Source organism: Camarhynchus parvulus, chromosome 4, assembly GCF_901933205.1.
Source record: "Camarhynchus parvulus chromosome 4, STF_HiC, whole genome shotgun sequence".
Classification (NCBI taxonomy): domain Eukaryota; kingdom Metazoa; phylum Chordata; class Aves; order Passeriformes; family Thraupidae; genus Camarhynchus; species Camarhynchus parvulus.
In genome coordinates this window covers 15,925,246-15,944,350 of record NC_044574.1, presented here as the reverse complement: position 1 = coordinate 15,944,350, position 19,105 = coordinate 15,925,246, and the positions used below count along the sequence as shown (strand labels likewise).

Genomic DNA, 19,105 nt, shown 5'->3' with positions numbered 1-19,105 from the left:
ATCATCTGCTTCCAAATCCCCTGCACCTTTCACTGGATCACGTTGCTCAGAGCTCCAGCCCGCCCAGCCTTGGACACTGCCAGGGATGGGGCATCCACAGCTGCTCTGGCCAACCTGTGCCAGTGCCTCACCACCCTCACAGTGCTAATTAAAAGCTGCTGGCTTTCAGTTTAGAGCCATTTCCCCTTGTCCTATCACTACATGCCCTTGTAAATAATCCCTCTCAGGCTTTCTTTCTGTATATCTCCTCATCTAGATGTCTTTTCAATCCATATAATATTTTCTTGTGATGAAATCAACTCTTTGTGGCTGCATTACCTAGCCCTTTCACTATTTGACACTCCTGCAAGACTCCAGAATGTAACTGGGAGGATGGTTTGTCTTACCTGTGTTTCCCTTTCCTACCTAGATCACCAGATTCACACAAGAATAAGGAAAAATACATAGCAGAATAAGTCTTTTAGCTCAGCCAAAGAGCCATTTATGACCTCTCAAAGAACAGTCTGTTGGATCACAGTTTAGACTGCAGTTTTTCAGAATCAGGGGCCTCTGAAGGTCCCAGCTTTGTACTTGTCTCCAATGCATGTGGTGCTTCTGTGAGACTGCAGTAATCAAAGAGGTGGGGAGAGTCCAGTGTGGAATGGAGGTGTCAAGGACTCTCTTCACCATGTTCCAATGTAGTATTTAGAAGCTGTCAGTAATATTTTTTTTTCACTGTAGTAAATGATAAAGAGATTTGTGTTCACTAAATTTTAGAGCCTTGGGAGTTGGTGCAGTTGGAGAGATAGACCTAGAGAGACTCATTTAGTAATCTTGCTGGGAATATGAGTTTTTTTCTGTGCCCTAGTGACACATAATATTTGATGCTCTATATTCACTCATGGCAATACTAGTTATTGCCTTTTCATTGGGATAGATGGCATAGCAGCTTCCATTTACTCATAGAGATGGAAGTAAACAAGGTAAAAAAGAAACCAGGTCAAAATGTCAGAATAAAATAAGAACATTTGTATGGCTGACAGTAGTACATTAGATAATAGACACACTTAATATTCCATCTCTGTAAACTGTTTTCAAAGGCAGAGGCTGTGGGGTATTCTCTGGCAGAATAGAGAAATGTAACTGTGGTTCATTTTTGATAAACACAAAACTCAGGTCTGTGATTTGTCTGGAGTGATCATGGATTGAGAATACTACTAAGGAAATCTATTACTGTTTCCAGCCAGCCAGAGATATTTTCATGCTTATTAGAAAAAGGGCTCAAATTTAAAACAATTTTGAATATGGATTTAGTATGCGCTGTACATATACCAAGTACTAACAGATAATCTGCTGTGGGTGGAAGTGTATAGCTCTGTAAAAACTGCACAATTTGGTTGTTAATGCCCAGTCTTTTTGTTCTTACAGCCAGAATATAGGTCTTCTCCCTAGAGACCAAGTGCAATCTATCCCATATATTTTAAAAGGACAAAAGAGCATCTTCTGCTGGTCAATGTGGATATTGCTGTGAAATCTCAAGGATGATGCCACATTGGCAGAAAGGAATTGGCAGTGGAGTGTGTCTTAAGCCCAGCTTCACTGCTCTTTCCCCCCCTTTCTTTCTCCTATCCATTCTTGTGCACAAGTTCCAGAAATGGAAATAATGAATTCAAATTAAAGAAGCCAATGAAATGACACATTTCACAAGTTAACTCCTTCTGCTCTGTACTGCTAACAGACAAATATTAAACTGCAGTCTCCTGTCTGCTGCAGGTGAATAGTCAAACATACAGAGAGTGGATATTTAAGAATTCATTTCTCTTTTGTCCACAAGCTTCAGTAAAATTTAAAGACTGACAAATAATAGGTTTTACACCAGGCATTCTTCTCCGATTCTGTTATTAGACTGAATCAGGTATGTCTCTGTCTTATGCTTTCCTGACAATTTAAGTTAAAAATCTGTAATTTTAAGCACTACAATTTTAAAAGGATATCCAAATTGTTATACATGTAGCATCTGTGTAGATGGAAAAAATCAGGTGGCTGAGATGTAGTGGAATAACTATTTTTTATAGCTGTGTGTGGACTGGTCTTGCTATTTGCCAGCCTAGTGAGTATTTCCCACAAATACTCTAACAAGAGGTATCTAATTTGGCCATATTTTAGTGGAAGGGGTCAACCATCCTTCTGAACACAAGAAAAATATTAGTTGTCCTTATTTCAGTGTAAGCATGTTTCAGTTAATCTGAACCCCTGGTAAAATTTCCCAGTGAGGACTTGTTATTTGTGACATAGAATTGACATTATCTCAAAGCACTATATCTGCAAAGCTGAGTTGTATGGCAGTGTCATCACAGCACAGTGTTTTTGCTAAAATGATGCTGATTCTCACCTGCCTGCATTCAGAGTACAACAAGAAAATTTCATGGAACAATTTGTGTATTTTGCAAAGCTTCTCTCTTTTTCTATTATTTTTTCTCCTCCCATTTGTATCTGAAATCAAGTAATTTGTTTGATTTTCTGTTGCCTGATAGTGTACTGATTTATAGGCAATAAAAATAGGATCCTTGATATATTAGGCCTTTCTAGTGAATGTGTAAGAGTAACTCCCTATTATGGGCCTTTCCCTGGAATTCCTTTGGATTTTTAAACCTACTCCAGATATACATAAGAAACAGAGATGTTGCCCCCATTTTGCACCCCAGTCAGTCTCTCTGAGGAGGCATTGCTGTGGGGATCTGTTGCATGACTATATTTTGCCTTTTCAATAAAACAGAAACTTGGTGTTGTTTCTTTACTGTACAATTGAAGATAAGTTCCTAAGTAGAATGTAAACAATAGTTCAATTAATTATTAAGTGAGCTGAAGAGACTGATATGTTTTGGGCATTGAGCAGAGTTTTGGCAAGAAGTTGCAAGTGCATAATGGAACAGAAAACTACTTATGACCAAAGCCAAGTCTTAAAATCTTTTAGCCAGTTTTACTCCACATTGTCTTAGAGATGGAATCCAGCCACACTAGTAAGTGAAATAAAAGAAAGTAACACCATTAAAACTGTGAATATGTGTGAAATAACAAATGGAAGGAATAGAGTGGGGCATTCCTGGCAGGGAAAGGGAGATGGAGATTCTGTAAGATAACACTAGGTGCAAGATTAAAGGTATATTTAGTTCTGTGTAAAATATGCTTTATGTTTAAAATAAAATAAATGAGATGGAATAGCAAATGGAAAAGCAATGGAAGAGGTTCTTAAAAGCTAGTCCTGAGTAACCAGCTTGGTCCTCTTTCTCAAGTACTTTTACTAATTGTAGGGTACCACATATTCTTAGCAAGGGTACTGGGAAAATAGGAAAGGTGTGCATGTTCTTGTATAACAGACAGCCATATATGGGTTTCCCACATACACACTCTTTCCCTCTGTTCATACTGTTTCCAGGAAAACCAACCTAGGACTCAGTATCTGTAGTCCATACTGAATGTATACAAATAACAGAAAGCCCTATGCCAGATTATAAAACCATTGTGCTTTGCAGGGCCAGACCTACAGATGAGTACTCAAACTTCCAAATCTGCACAATTAAAATATAGAGATCCCTATTAATTTGTTACTCATTCGCAATTTGTATCAGAATCTTAAATATATTAGGTAGAGACAATATTAGTCTAATTTAAAACTAATGGGGAAAATGATTGGTTTCTTGTATTTGGACATTTTATTTATCATGGTTTTTCCATTTGCTTTGAGTATAAACTTCATGTCAGATTTTTTTTTAACCTGTGAATTTTGTAATCTGTAATGGCTGTGGAGTCTTTCCAGGTGTATTTAATGGCATAATCTTATCTTGAACTGCGTTTTGAAAGCTCAAGTGTAGTTTAATTTGCTGGGAACAGGAGGAGGGAAGGAATGCTGTTCTTTCCTTAGGGAGACAGCAGTTCCTTGTGCAACATTAACTTAAAAGAATATGAGACACATATATGTTGCCAACAGGAATGTAGATGTATAGAGTTCTGAAAATAGTAAGTGTCAATAGGGAAGGGTTGCAGATGCCAGAAGAAAAATGTAAGCTCCCAAGTGCACACTCTCTTTTTATTTTTGCCTTGTCCAATGCCAAGATTGACATTAAAAATTCAGGTTTTCCTAAAAAGTGATTATTAAAAAAAGTCTGACTTCAGAACAGATGTGTTTCCTGTGTGTACTCAGAACTGTATTTATTTGTTTCCGTAATTCTGTTTGAATATGATATTTTCACCTGTTAGACACGTGCAGCCAAAAGCAGTGTGAGGGAGAAACCAAATTCAGGTTCTCACTGGGCATGAGCTGTGGAGCTGCTGTACAGGGGGTGGCTCTGCCTGAGGCTCATGGGCAGCAGGATGTCTATACCCACTGCCCTTGGGAACACAGCGGTTGTGCTCTGCAGCTCTTTCCCCTCTGCAAAACACTAGCCTAGAAATCTGTAACAGGGCATTAATCCACTTAACCTGCAATGGCAGCAAACTGAACCAATTATTACTTCTTCTATGTGTGTTAGCCACCAAGGACAAGTGTTCACTCTTCTTTATATCAATCTTTTCATATAGTTGAGGACTATCATCATGTTCCCTGTGAGTTTCTTCTGTCTTATACAAAATACAGCTAGATCCTACTACCTTCTACCTTTCTTCCGTTGAGTCTTTTGGGGTTGGTTGGTTTGTTTGCATGTCTTTAAACTCATTGATTGCTATGGTTCTCAGCTAATTCCTTTAAGAGTGAGTGGCCAAGACTTGGCCATAGTACTCCAGAAGTGGACAAGCTATTCCAGTTGAAGTCTTTCCAGAGATGTGTTTGCTGGAGTGGAAGGGTATTGTAGCTAAGACATTTCCCTTATTCCCAAGAGCAATTGATTGCCGACATATTTGCTTCATGATCTGGACCATTTTCTACAATACTGTTTAGTCAGTTATTCCCCATTTTGTTTTTGTACTTTTGTCACTTGACTTTATTGAATTTCATCTTCATTTCAGATTATTTCTCCAACCTATCAAAATAATTTTGAATTCCACTTCTGTTCTGCAAAATATCTGCATCCTTTAAAGTGTGATTTCATGTACTGACTTTTTACGTCAGTCCGTTCTGCCTTCCAAGTTATTAAAAATAAAGGAATTTGAAGAAAATGCCATAGTCTCAGCCTCATATTCCAGTTGCAAGATCTATCACAGGCGCTTGGAAAAGCCTCATTTAGCTTTCAGACTCTTAATCATGTAAGTGTGTAAGGTGTAAAGAAGAACCCAGCTTGACTCTCAGATCACACAGTGAACATACGGGACTTTTAGATGGAGGGGGAAAAAGAACATCATTGTACTTAAAATCTGATTACCTTTGCCAAAGAAAATCAGAGTCAGGAAAAAATATTGAAACAGTAGGATTCCATTTACTTGGAGACCCTATTCAGAGTTGAGCCATGCTTCAAATTACAAATAATACCAGGGGTGGAGGGGATCAGAGGGAACAATGACAGTTGTGGAAGAAGTCGTTTTGCTGCTTGGGTACCTGGCCACAGCAACACGGCTTCTTCACTTCTGACCCAGCTTGCTGGCTGTGTCTGCCCTCTTCTCTCCTGTGACCTATTCCTTAAGTTTATTTTAATACAAAATATTTTTAGAGAATTAATATTTTTTTGGTTATGTTTAGGCCATTATTTCAGTGTTTGAGCATGTGAGTGCACTACGTGAAAGGGAGGTTGCCATGGTAATTTCTCATTATTGTTGAATAGAAAAATAATTACTCTGGCGAAATCCCCCATAACCTGTCAAAGCATAAGTTAAAGATGCCTGAGGGCAGCCTTGCCTTCACCATCCCCTTTTTGCAAAAGAAAAAAAAAAAAAAAAAAAAAAAAAAAAAAAAAAGGGGGGGGTTTTTTTAAAAACTGGATCCTATTTTGGTTTGGCTGGGGACACCTCATTGGGTTTTGTTCACATTTGTCTTTGAGAGTAGGTGGGCCCACCTGTGACATGGGTGGGGCAGAAAATTAATCAGCAGAGCATTTCAAAGGTTGGCAGGATTTATATACTCTTTTTTAAGGTTGGGTTTTATTTCTGGGGGTAGGGTGTTGCATTTTATATTTTTCTTTTTTCCCCACCTAAAATATGCAAAAGCTTAAGATAAAGACTTTGGACTGTGTTCAGACTACGAGAGAATCTGGATATTTCATCTAACCAGGGAGGGAATCCACAGTAATTCCATTTCCACATTCTTGCTTTCAAGACTTCTTGGGAGCCAGCATGAGTGCAGATATGTGTGGTTTTGAGGTGAGGCCCTGCACTTTCCATGCTCTTCTCTATCTTTCCCACATGCAGTTAAGTCCTGGCTATGCCATGCTCTCCTTCTTGTTCCCATGTCATTGGATGCTACAGGAGTAGCTCCAGTGATACTCAACTACTGCATTAACAAGAGCTGCAAATGTGGTGCGTGGCATTGCTGAAATTCTTCCCTCCACTCTTCCTTCCCTATGACAAGTGTGTCCGAAAGGTTCAGTGGTACTGCAGCCTCTCTTTAGTCAAATGGCAGAGTGGGAGCTCATAGCTACTTGTTGGACAATACACCCTTTCCCGGCTGTACTGAGTGCAGGACCCTGTGCAGGGGCGTGTGTTGGACACCTGTGAGTGTTTCACGCTGACCACTGTGTATTTCATGCTGACCACTGTGTGTTTCATGCTGGCCACTGTGTATTTCATGCTGGCCACTGTGTATTTCATGCTCACTATTGTGGCTGCTTGGCTACTCAACACAGCAGCGTTTGCACATGGGAACACTCATCAGGTTTACACCAGGAAAGAACAACAGCTCTCTGTGACAGCAGATTTCTGAGATGTGGGGACAGCTTTGATACCTCTTTGTGTGACTGAATGGCAGGGCTGTATGATCCTGTCACTGCCAGGTTGGATGAGCCTTGGCAGGGAAAGTGTATTACAGGCTCTGACTCAGACGAGAAGTCTCTCTAGGGTCTCTGGAAGGAACCAGATTGTTAAAACCTGTCCTTACCATTTCTCCATTGGATGCTTGACAAAAAATCAAAGTGAAATTGAAAGGAATATATACCTTGCTTAACATTTTGGAGTGAAATCCAAAAGTAACATCATCAGGAAATACAGCAGCAGAACTAAAATCCCCAGATTGCTCTGCATGTGTACATAATGAATATGATAGGTGCATATTTTCTTTTAAATTGGCATTTCATCTCAGGATCTTTTTCCTGTGAAGCAAACATTTGTTTGCTTCATCTCTGGCTTAAATCTATATTGCTCAGGCATTAAGAGGTGCTCAGACCTCACTGTGCTGAGTGAACCTGGCCTTGCTCACTGGAAAGGAAGGTGCTGTCAGTGGGATAGAGTGGCTCTGAGGAGTGCAGCCAGGGCATCTTCAGTAGTGTATTTCCAGCTTTGTTACTGACCTTGTGTCCTACAAGCCTTGGGGCCTCAAAGAAGCAGAAGAGACTGAACCAAAAATTTTGAATCCAGCTATTAAATGTATCCATATATTTTGAATGAAACATTTTGTGGGTTTTGTGTTGCCCAACTTCTGTAAAACCCTTGCAAGATGGACAACTTGCTCAGGTGGTAGACATTGAGGTTTGGGTGTCTGTTGTTGATCATCCAGGTCTGAAAATGCCTGGTTCAATTGGTAAAGTCAAGAAAACTTCCTGTAGTGCTGTGTTGGTGTGTGTTTTACATTGTTCACTATTTTAGTAATTGCCCTGTCCCAGCTATGTGTATTACTGTGAGTCTAAGTATGCGCAAGTCATCTTAACTTTTTTTTTTTTTCACTTTTTGTATCCCACTTAAAAGTAAAGATTTTTCACAACAAATACATTTAAGTAACTAGCTGGTATTTAATCAACCTGAAGTATTGTATTTATATTAAATGCATTGGAGCAGAATGGCCATTATATTTAATTTCTAAATAACTTTCTTGTAATCTTGTGCTGATGATGAGGTTATGTAACATTATAGAGTTAAGTATGGAGAGATTTTTCATTACCAGGACCAAGCATTTGAGACACACAGCCCAGAAAAGGAGGGAAAACTCATAATTGCTCTATTTGCAACTGATGTATAAAGCCATATCTAACATTTGGAGAAAAAATGTTATGGAAAAGAAAGTTTTTACATATTTAGTATGCTGGATAAAATGAAAGTTTATTATACAGCAAATTAAACACTTCAGGTTTTTTCCTAAATTAGAACCAGAATTTTATCTAGGAAAAATTTGTTTGAAATATCATATAGACATCTGTACCCCAAAACCATAGGTGAAGGAGCCAAAGTAGGTGTGATCCTGTTGAATTTCTGTTACAACAGATGAACATATTTTCATTTTGCCTCCTGTTAAGTGAATGATCTGTTGCTTCCTAGGATAGTGACAACCTCTGGTGGGATGCCTTTGCAACTGAATTTTTTGAAGATGATGCAACCTTAACACTTTCATTTTGTTTGGAAGATGGACCAAAGCGATACAGTAAGAAATGTGTATTTTTTGTTCTAATGTTAAGTATGAGTTTTGAACAGTTTATCTGTACAAGGCAGATGCAACCCTGGCAATGACAAAGTCACTTGTGTATATTCAGTGACTATTAAGTTACATTAAAGAATTCCATGAATTTGGAATCCATTTTTTATGGAATTCCTCTGAGTTTTATTACATGAAAATAAATTATTTCCTAGTGGAATGAAGAAAATAATAAAATAAAAGCTTTGGATTTTTTTAAAATTAATGTTCTTTGTGGCTGTGCTTGCACTCCTTGGTAATTTATCTTCTGCAAAAATTCAAGTGTTGAGTCTTGTGGGCAAAATTGTTCACAGAAAGGGAACTTTATAGCAAATATCAGTATTATGGCTGGAAGGCCCTCCAAAATTAGAGGGACCAGAAAAACTACAAATTAAAGTCTATACCCTTGCTGATGTAGATAAGTGTTATTCCATCAACTGTGTGGATCTGTGCTGCTTGCCCACATTAAGGACCAGCCTTGGATGCTGTCTGAGCAGCAGTGGAAGTGTAGAATACTCTCAATTGAGCACTAAGTGAAAGCTTGAATAAAAGTGAAGCAGTGAATAAATCTGATGGCATTGGAATCCATTGCCTGCACACACTGAGCAGCAAAAAGGGATGAAATTCATTGAACAAATTGTTTGAAGTGAATAATTCACTCAGCTTTAGCACCAAGCAACAGAGGGAAGTAAACATTGAAAAACTGCATTACCAATTGTTTGACTCCATTCAGAGTGACCCCTGCTTCATGGTGACAGATTGTGCTCTCTACTTAATGTTCTGAATCTTGTGAGGTTCTTCTTTTTCATGAGAGTGACTGATTGTCAGCCTATCACTCACATACTTCTAATTCCTATTATCAGTTATCTCAGGTATTTATTTGACAAGTGTTACCTTCTTCTGAAGAAAAAATAACAACCACTTTGAATGCACGTTTCTGGGATTAGTGTTGACAGAATTACAGTTTCTTGCCTTTCAAAGCAAGTGATAACTCTCTAAAGGTCCTCAAATTACAGCCTACAGCAACGTTGGTAACAGCTGATCTGTCCTGATTAGGTTGAGTCAACTTGTCAGATATCAGATTTGCTAGTTGTGTTATCAGTCCAGAAGGCACAGATACATGAGCAAAAAAGCAATTAATGTCCAGTTAGATCAGAGGGAGTTGTGATTCTGGAAAACAGTGCTACATATGAAAGAATTTGTCAACGTGTAAAATACTCCTGTTGTCACAAATGCTTGATAATGGTTATATTGTCTGTAACTGGGACAGTTTGGCATGAGGTAATACTGTGATTCTTAGCGTTGTTGCTGATAAGAACGATTGAAAGATCACTTTACTGTAGTCATGCTTTTAAAAGTGACTAGTACACAGAATTTTTCCTCTGGTTTTAATTTCTGGCCTCTGCACAAACTGATTGGTTTATTTTCAACATCTGGAATTGAAGCTCTGCATTTAAGGCTCTTTGCTGGTAATAATTATTTCCTTTCCTTTGTTAGTTAATATTTACTAACTAGAGAATAGTTAATAGTAAATCAATAGTTACTGAACTACAGTATTAGTGATGCTTTTTGACATGAGCAGTATTCCAATGAAACTCTGAAGAGCATGCTTGTGGCTGTTCCAGTTCGAGACTTCCATTGCATTCTGAGAAGGCTTTGGGAGCAGTCTTGAGGCCTCTGTGCTGTCCAAGTCCCTGCTTGGGGACACCTTTGGCATTGCTTGTGGTGGCTGCAGGGTGGAGGTTGCATGCTCAGAGTAGCTCTCTCTTCCTGGCTGGGGACTTTGCGTCCAAAACCACGTCCAGGGGTTGAGAACAGAGAAGTCTGCTCCCCTTACAGCTCTCTGTTTGGCTTGCCCAAGCCATGCTCATGCTCTGCTGTTCTCTTATGGATGCTCTTGGCGTCTCCCAAGAACTGCAAAGACACCCAGAACTTCTATTCCAAGCTGGTGGAATTGCTGACCAGGGGCTGTGGCTCCTGTTTGGTGAGTATGGCATGTGGTTGCAGCACCAAACATGGGGTTCTGAAAGGGGTGAAACAAAATTGCCCTTTTCTTCATCTGCGCTGTCTCCAGCAGGATACCTGCCTCCTTGCCTAGAGAGTGTGCTCTTTAGGGTGGAGAGGGCATTAAACACATTGGAACTGGCAGAGAGGAAAGAGAAAAGACAAATTGTTTGTTCTTATTCTTGTAGGCACAGACAGTAATGGAGGGAACCAAGATGAGGCCCAGGAAAAGAGAAAAAGGCATCCTTTGAGAAGTTGTTTATAAAGTTGAAAGTGATGAAAGATGCCAACCTCTTGCTTTTGCTCTAGGATTCAGGTCGAAATTACCTGCCTTTGTCTTGCTTCAGCCTGTGAGAGCTTTGCTTACATCTCTGACATTGATTGTGGCCACCACCTTATTTTTTTTTTTCCTTTGGGCAATGTTTTCCCTCTTCTGAGAACTAAAATATTCTTTTTTGGAGCAAACAAATTCAAAAAAACCCATTGCATGTGTGCGTGTGTGGAAAGGACAAAAACTTTTTTGCTGTCCAGGGCCTCATTTTTCTCTGGGTTATGGCAATTCCCAGTCCATTTCCCTCCTTCTTCTCAGGGGCTATTTAGCACTTGTGTTAAGCCATCAGAGACATGAAGAAGCACTCAGTTTTGCCCCAGGTTCCTTCTTCAAAGCCCCTCGAGAATGTTTTGGGAGGCTGCTGGGAACTAATCTTGAGTGCAATTCCCAAATTTCTTTGGGGCTTTTTTCTCTTGGTTGCTGTAGACTTTTTCTTTCTGTGAGTTTGGTATCATAGCCAGTTTCCCAGCTGGCTCTCTGCCCTCTGCTCTTACCTGAACCGTCCAATTCCACAGCCAATGCAAATATTCAGAGCAGCACTGTAAATCAGTGTTTGTGTAAATGGTAGAAGATTAAAAAAAAAAATTACTTTTATTTGCCTCCCTCTTTGGTTTAACTTTAACATACTGTTTTGTCCAAGAAATTATAAGGGTTGTGAACTCACCTTTTTTTTGTCGTCTCAGAAAACAAAGTTGCTTATTTACGTTCGTGGCCCCAAACTGAAGCTTTTTGAGGAACACGAAATATTTTTAGGTGTTTCATTCATATTACCATGTTTTACAGCACTCCTCTCTATACTGAGAAAAGCAGTTTTCTTTTCTTTGCTATTCTCAATGTTTCCCTTCAACTGTGAACTCTGAGATTCTTTCATTTATAGGGAAAAATAGATTTGGTTAAAATGGGGTTTTTAAGTCACTGGGTTGTGTTTACTTTGCTTCACATCAGGCAACATTATGTACTGATACCTGAGTTAGCTCTAAATGTCCCTGTATCTGCATGGCACAGCATGTAAAGGTACTTACTTATGAGCAGAGGTTTGTTAGTTCAGTCATCCACCTGTGTTAATTAATTTGATTGCCAGATTTGTTAGACCTAGACCTAGTTATCTGTGCAGAACAATATTCTGCCTTGGATAGATGTGACTTGAAAGCCCAGCTTAACTTTTCATGCAGAGATTCTGTGTCAGACCAGAAATAGCTGCTGTGCCCATCTTTGCAGCTCCTTTTGTCTTTCTTCAGTATTTGATTTCTGTACATGCAAGAACTTTACCTTCTGCAATCCTTTCTCCCTGGCACAGTGTTACAGAAAGAAGATACTATCTTCTTTCAAACAGACACTGAAAATATGTTTTTCTCCTACTTGCTTATACCCCACAGCTATTCTTTTGGTCTGCTATTATCTATGAACCCCACTTATATTACTGAATTCTATGTTGAGATTTTAATGAAAATGCTGAAGAAAATAAAGATATATTTTAAGTTAACAAAGGTGTAAATTATGCCTTTCTCTCGTCTGGCTTTTCAGGGTAGCTTGGCTACCCTGAGGTGGAGAGAAACCTCACACATTCCACTGCTTAAAGACAAGGAAAGATTCCCAAAAGTAGACATGCTACCTGTCTTACACTGCACTGAATTATAGTCAACAGAAACTAGGATGTAAACACATGAAGTTCATTCTACAGTGAGAGCAAAAAGAAATTTGCTCTAATATATTATGCTATGATTTGATTGTTCAAGAAATAAATAGGATTTAAACAAAATCAAAGCAAGAAAATATGCCTAATGAAGCAGAATTTTTGTTTCCTTGTTGTGGATAAAGCATTCATTTCCTGTTAAGAGGCTTCTATCCCTGTAAAAGAGTAAATACTAGACTCTGATCCATTGTTGCCCAGGTTCTTTGTTTCTCAGAGACAAAATATTTCCCGAACAGATAAGAGAAACAAGTTTGATTGACAGCTCTTAGCAGAGTCTCATCAGCTGCTGTGCTGACAGCCTGGTGATGCGCACTGTGCTGATGTGGTAGGGACTGACAGGTGATTGACAGCCCAAGACTGGGGAGACAGGAAAGATGAAGCATGCTCAGTAAGAATAATGTGCAGTGTTTATGCAGCACTGCAGAGAATAGGAGCTAGAAAGTTAACTCCTTCAGGGAAAGTGCTTTTTTAACACATAATGAATGCAGTTGCCACTGTACAGAAAATTAGAGCTTGTCTATGTTTCTCTTCTGTTCACGAAATGATTTCTGTCCATGGAGGAACTATAATGCTGTGAGGAAGCAAAAGCATGAGCTATTACATTTGTAGCTGTAAAAAAATTTCATGTGTGGTAGATATGATGGAGTCCTCAAAATGGGTTTATTTAAGCTTATAGATGTAGAATATATTGAGAATTTCAGGCACTTTTTATAGGCTTTCATCACCCAATTTTATATGGTATTGCATAATGTTACACAGTAGAAATTTCAAAGGGAACAATTTGATCTCTTTTCTCTCCCTGTCCTTAGGAAAATATAGTGATTTCAGTTTTATTGTTGCTCTGAATCTGTAGCTGATAATTGAATATGTATTTTCTGTTATAATTTCTACTGCAGTTTGTGTTTGGAATGTACAAGTTAACTATACCATGCTTTGCATTTTATGCCTTTTTTTTCATTTTCTCTACTTGGTTCATGAACCCTCTTTGATTTTTATTTTTTTTTTGTTTCAAGAAAGAAAGAAAGAGAAAGGAAGGAAGGAAGGAAGGAAGGAAGGAAGGAAGGAAGGAAGGAAGGAAGGAAGGAAGGAAGGAAGGGAGGAAGGAAGGAAGGAAGGAAGGAAGGAAGGAAGGAAGGAAGGGAGGGAGGAAGGAAGGGAGGAGGAGGAGGGAAGGAAGGAGGGGAAGGAAGGAGGGAGGGAAGGAGGGAGGAAGGAAGGGAGGGAGGGAGGGAGGGAGGGAGGAGGGTTTACTGGGCAATAGTCTCAGAGTGAACTTCGGACCAAGCTGCAAAATCATCAACTTCAAAGTGCTTATCTAAATGTTTCTGTGTGCCTTTAAAATATATTGCATAAATGTATTTTAGATTTTACTACAAATTATTCAGTTAAAACACAGCAAGGAAGCTGCACCAGATTCATTGTGAATTTGTCCCTCTTTTCATAACCTGTGCAGTGCAGGTAACTTTATAGCCCTTTATTGAAAAAAACTTGCAGAGGTTAATGGTGAGAAGCTACATCTAGTGGCTATTTCTTATAAGCATAGTTTAGGAATAAACAGGGAAAGTTCATTACGCATTACCCACTTGCATAACTATTTTGAAAAAGACGGTTTGAGGGCCCAGCATGCTCCATTATCACCTCAGGTTTCTCTAAAACTCTTATCTAGCTTCTGTCCTATAAGTCTTAGAGAGAAAATTAAATTTGCCTAGAGAAAGAGATTGTTTTATTTCCAGGAACATCTTCTTTATTTTTCCCTTTATTTTTTTTTTCACAAGAAATCACAGTCATTAAATATCATTTGAGCATTCAGGTACAACACGGTAAATTGGCCTAGCATTGTGAGACAGCTTATTCTGTGTGACTCCCTGATATTCATCCTTATATACCACTATTCTAGTTCTGGGTTTTTTCAAAGTTTCGTTGAAATAGTTTTGAATTTAATTTCAGAACATAGGTAAAAATTTCATTAAAATTAGATGTCAAAGGTCCACAATTGCCTGGATCACCACTAGCCCCTCCATCCTCCAGATAAAGATTTCTAATTAACAATTACTTTCTAAAATTGATGTTTTAAAGAGTTCTCAATCAATTTTACATATGCTCTATGAAAATTGTATATTAATAAACTTTAGTAAGAATATAAGTAATGCACTAGAAAGTTGAATGCTTTACAGGTGTCTAAGTGTATTACAGCCATGCACTTATCTTTAGCACCCAAACTTTTGTAATCAAAGAATAAAATGAGATTTGTTTGACAGGAGCTATTTTGCATAAACCCATGTTGACTGGCATTAATAACATCCCTTTCACTTCAATCTTTGTCAGTTAAATCCTGTATAATTTTTTTCACTATTTTGTCTGGATTGATACCAAGCAAGTGTATTATGTTATGGTGTTCCCTGACTCTATAATGTCCCTTAAATATCAGCTCAGCAGTAGCGGGTTTTTAAAATTCCCTCAGTAGTTCTTTTATTTCTTTAATTAATATTTTATAACACCAGATAGAAATAGGAAAAAAACCCCTTAGAACTGCTAATTTCAAAACATTTACTTCTCATAGATACTATTTAAGATCCATCTTAGTTGCCAATGGACTAGAAAGCACTTTTCACTCAAGATCAACGTTCTTTACAAAAGTAGAACAAAAAAGCTTCTTATATGTTGAAAGCTTTTCTGTTCCTAAAATAAATTAAGTTTTGATAAATTCCAAGGTCTTATTTTTGCTAGTTTTTATGGATATGAATTTTTCACTGCCAACTTCAGCATCTCATACTAATATTTTATATTTCATAATATGTTTTTACAGAACATTTCCCCCTTTCTTATCTTTGTTTTTATTTTCTGCAGTCATCATAATTATCAGGATTTTTTCCCTTCTAATTATTGCCTTTGTTTTCCTACTAACTTTTTTTGCCAAAGTTATTTTCTTTTTCACCTTATAGCTGCATCTTTTAGATATCTTAGGAAGTCTCTTTAACAGATTCTTAATTTTCATGCATAGTTCTTTTCTGTATTTTCTCCCCATCAGTTGAGCTATGGTGAATCCACTATTCTGAAGCACAAGCTGTATCACTCCTACTGACTGGGATTGCCTTTTCTTTGTCTGTACTGAATGCATGTTTTGGATGGCATTTGTACAGAAACATGTGGTCTGACTGGAGAGTGTATAGGGCAAAGCAAAAGTCTTGAAATAAATTTACTAAGAAAAATGGAAGAATTTGAGTCAGTCAGTCTGCAGAAGACATGGGAAAAAAGGAAGAGGAAAATGGGACACAATAACAGGACATATCAAAAAAAGGCATGTGGTCTGTTTCCATAGACATGATGAGCAGAAGAGATTCAGGCCTTAAATTGCATTTTAAAAAATAAATATATATATATATATATATATGCAAAAAAAGAAAGAGGGGTTCACTCTTACCGGTGATAAAAATGAGGTGCTTGGAGAGATTCCCTGGGGAGGCTGTGGAGCCTCCTGAACCCAGGGGGCTGTCTGACCTTCACCTCTGTTTCTCTGAAGTCACTGATCCCAGAGCTGGTGCCAGCTTTCATTTCCCTGGTCAGTTCAGTCTCAGCCATCATGACCAGTTCTGGAACAACTTACTCATCTTGGATGCTAAACTTTTTGTGATTAAAAACACCTTACTATTTCTAATTTTGAGGAGGAGAAATAATGCTTTTCTAATACTGCTGGCTAAGCAATACTTTGCACATACATCTTCCACTAATTTCCTTCGAAAGAGCATTTTTCTTTTCCTCTATATTACTGACAGGTGTTAAAGCAATAGTTCCTGCTAGTTCCTGATTTGCAATTAGCAGGTATAAGTTAGACTTTCACCTCTGCCAGCTGCAGTCTTGTTATCTAGCTTAGTGTTCCTGCACCTCTGAGTTATCAATACCTCCAAAATACAAGAGAAGGTTTCACTGCAAAGTGCCAGCCACCTGCAGCGTGTGGATGTTGCCTGTGTGCATATACACAACATCAGTTAGGTGGGAAAGTTTATCATGAAAACTGTTTCATCAGCCTCTTTCTCAACTATCCTAACAAATAATGTAAGATTTCAGATGTCTTTCAAACGGAGATCTCAGATTTCTTCTGCTTGTAACTAAGCATGTAGTACAAATCAATATGGGACACCCTATGTCTATGAAGTGGTACATGGAAAAGGGCTGCTCATGTAATAGGGGCTACTAACTCCAAATGTGAATATTGTGCAATTATATGGAGCCTCTAATTGCAGTTTCTGAAACTCCAGTCAACCAGATTGGTTCTGCTGCTGTATAAACAATTTAAGTGATAAGCCCTCTTTGGGAGAAATCTTAATATCACAGGACATGACACATTAGGGGTGTCTTGGGTCAGTTCAGAAGGAGAAAGAATAAAGGCAAAATTAACATGAGAGAATCACAGTGATTTATGGGCTTTTTCCCTGCTCAATACAAATAACCCCTTTGTTGTGGTTGGCCTTTGTTCACCCAATTGGTCCAAATTATGTTGCATTCAGTTCTTTCTGCAGGAGGTGATGTTAATAAAATGATGGAAACTCATGCTAAATAATGGAAGTTAACAGCTTTTTACATCAAAATACTAACCAATTTTACACTATTTTAAAATTAATGTTAAATAATTTCTTAATTGTTTTGTATGCATAGTGTAATGGAAAATGTGAGGAATTGGTCAGTACTTTTTCTGTTTTGCTGAATAACTGTGTTTGGCTTCAAATGTTGTCAGTACGTTAAATTAATTTTCTTTTCTTGAGAAATAAAATGTTGCTCTACTAGAGGGATTTTAGATTTTTTCCATGAAATTGAAAATATCCAGTGGTTAGTGCTTCAACTTTTAATGTTATCAAGTGATTTTTAAGATGATAATTTAATACATGTTATGTTCTTTCAGAAAAATGTCCTAACATAGTTACAGAGTTCCTGTAAGAAACGAGACTGAATGAGAATATTCATGTTTCCCTTAGTAGTTGACAATTTTTTTCTGCATTTTTCATTATTTTCCTTTTGTTTTGTTACATTCGTGTTCTTTCTTTTTCAGAAGTGAAACACCTCACTTTGTGAATTACCCAAGCAACATCATAAAAAATACAGAAGTTTTGTGATAGAGAATATTATCATATTGTTGTCTCATTTCTAAAACAGAGAGGCATTTAATTAAATATAGTAGGTTCATCCACAATTGTTATAAACTATAACCCTTCTGAGCACATGGATTGCCTGAAGGTATTAGAAATAAATTTCCTTTTATAGAGCATGGAATAACTAAACTATGGGCCAGATTTTTTCTTCCCTTTTTGAATCTTCAGGTATAGGTGATCCAGTACAAAATTCCTAATTGTTCTAGGAAGTTATGCATATTGGGATGAGTTTATAATAATTTATAAATTCTGTATTGTGCATTTACTCTTACTAGTGCTGTTAGTGGTGTTGAATACTTCATGGCTTTAGCACACTGTCAGGACAGGGCTTGTAGGTGCAGATGATCCTTTTTAAGTTCAGATAATAAAATATTTGCTCCTCTACCCACAAATTTAATCTTGCAGACCTGTATACACACACAAATAGAACATAGTCAAATACACAAACACACATCTTAATAAAGTGTAGGTTCTATTACACAAAATGTGCATGCTTGTGTTTAATGTAGAAATAAAACTTTATTAAGACTTTTACATTGTATTTCTATGATGCAGTAGAACTGTTCCACATGAGGTACCTTATTTTTAGGCACTAGGTATTTACTGTAGTGCAATATTTTAAATGGCTTAGGAGAACACAACATGCAACATCACCAAAATTATAGAATCTTTACAGAAATACATTTAAACTGGGTCAGCTGCAGCTCCATGATTAGTAGAAATAGACCCAAAAGCTGATTCTGGACACTGAGATACTATTCCCAATTCCATATTGAAAGTTTCCTTGAATTAATGCAGTCATGATTTTTTTTTTAAGTCTGCTATGTATGGGAAGGCTCAGATATTATACAGTGACTATCATTCTTTATCATATTGAATTCTGCACTCCAAATTATATTACCTTTAAAATGTTGCTGACATTTTGCTGTTCCACTCTTCTGATCCATATAGGTTTTATACCATAATATTTTAAGTTCATTCTGGTGCATATGGCAGTGTAAGCACTACCTTGCATTTCTTGTTTCTTCTCCCCTTATTTTCACAGAAAGTGGTCTCTGTGAAATATTTGCTTGGGATTTTTCAAGACAAATGAACTCAATACATAGATACTATTAAAAGTTTACATCAGAGAGGACAGTTTATAGGTATATGTATAGGATTTAGAACAGAATGATTAAGATTTATAATATTCCTTTGTTTTTGTGGAGTTTGAACTACATTTTTACTGAACTGCTGGGAATATCCTGGCCCCTGAAGGACACTGGTGTCCAGTTCTGCCTGTGCAGGAAAAAGTGCTAGTGCAGGTCCATTGTTCCAGATATGCTCTTCTTTGAAGGATTTGTTTCAGGTCATTGAAAGTGCTGGTATCTTGGTTTTCTATTGTATGAGAAAGCCAAGAGAAGGATTGCAAGCAAGCTCAGTGCTGGTGACGA

General features: G+C 37.7%; 1 protein-coding gene across 10 annotated transcripts in view; it reads left to right on the top strand.

Annotated features, from left to right (window-relative positions):
* Window positions 1-19,105, top strand: part of LDB2 (LIM domain binding 2) — a 367,493-nt gene that overhangs the window by 218,988 nt on the left and 129,400 nt on the right. For all 10 annotated transcript variants that reach the window (XM_030946918.1, XM_030946921.1, XM_030946922.1 and 7 more), the window contains one exon: window positions 8,368-8,470. In XM_030946918.1, the coding sequence (XP_030802778.1) occupies window positions 8,368-8,470 (103 nt within the window). The remainder of the gene's footprint in view (window positions 1-8,367; window positions 8,471-19,105) is intronic.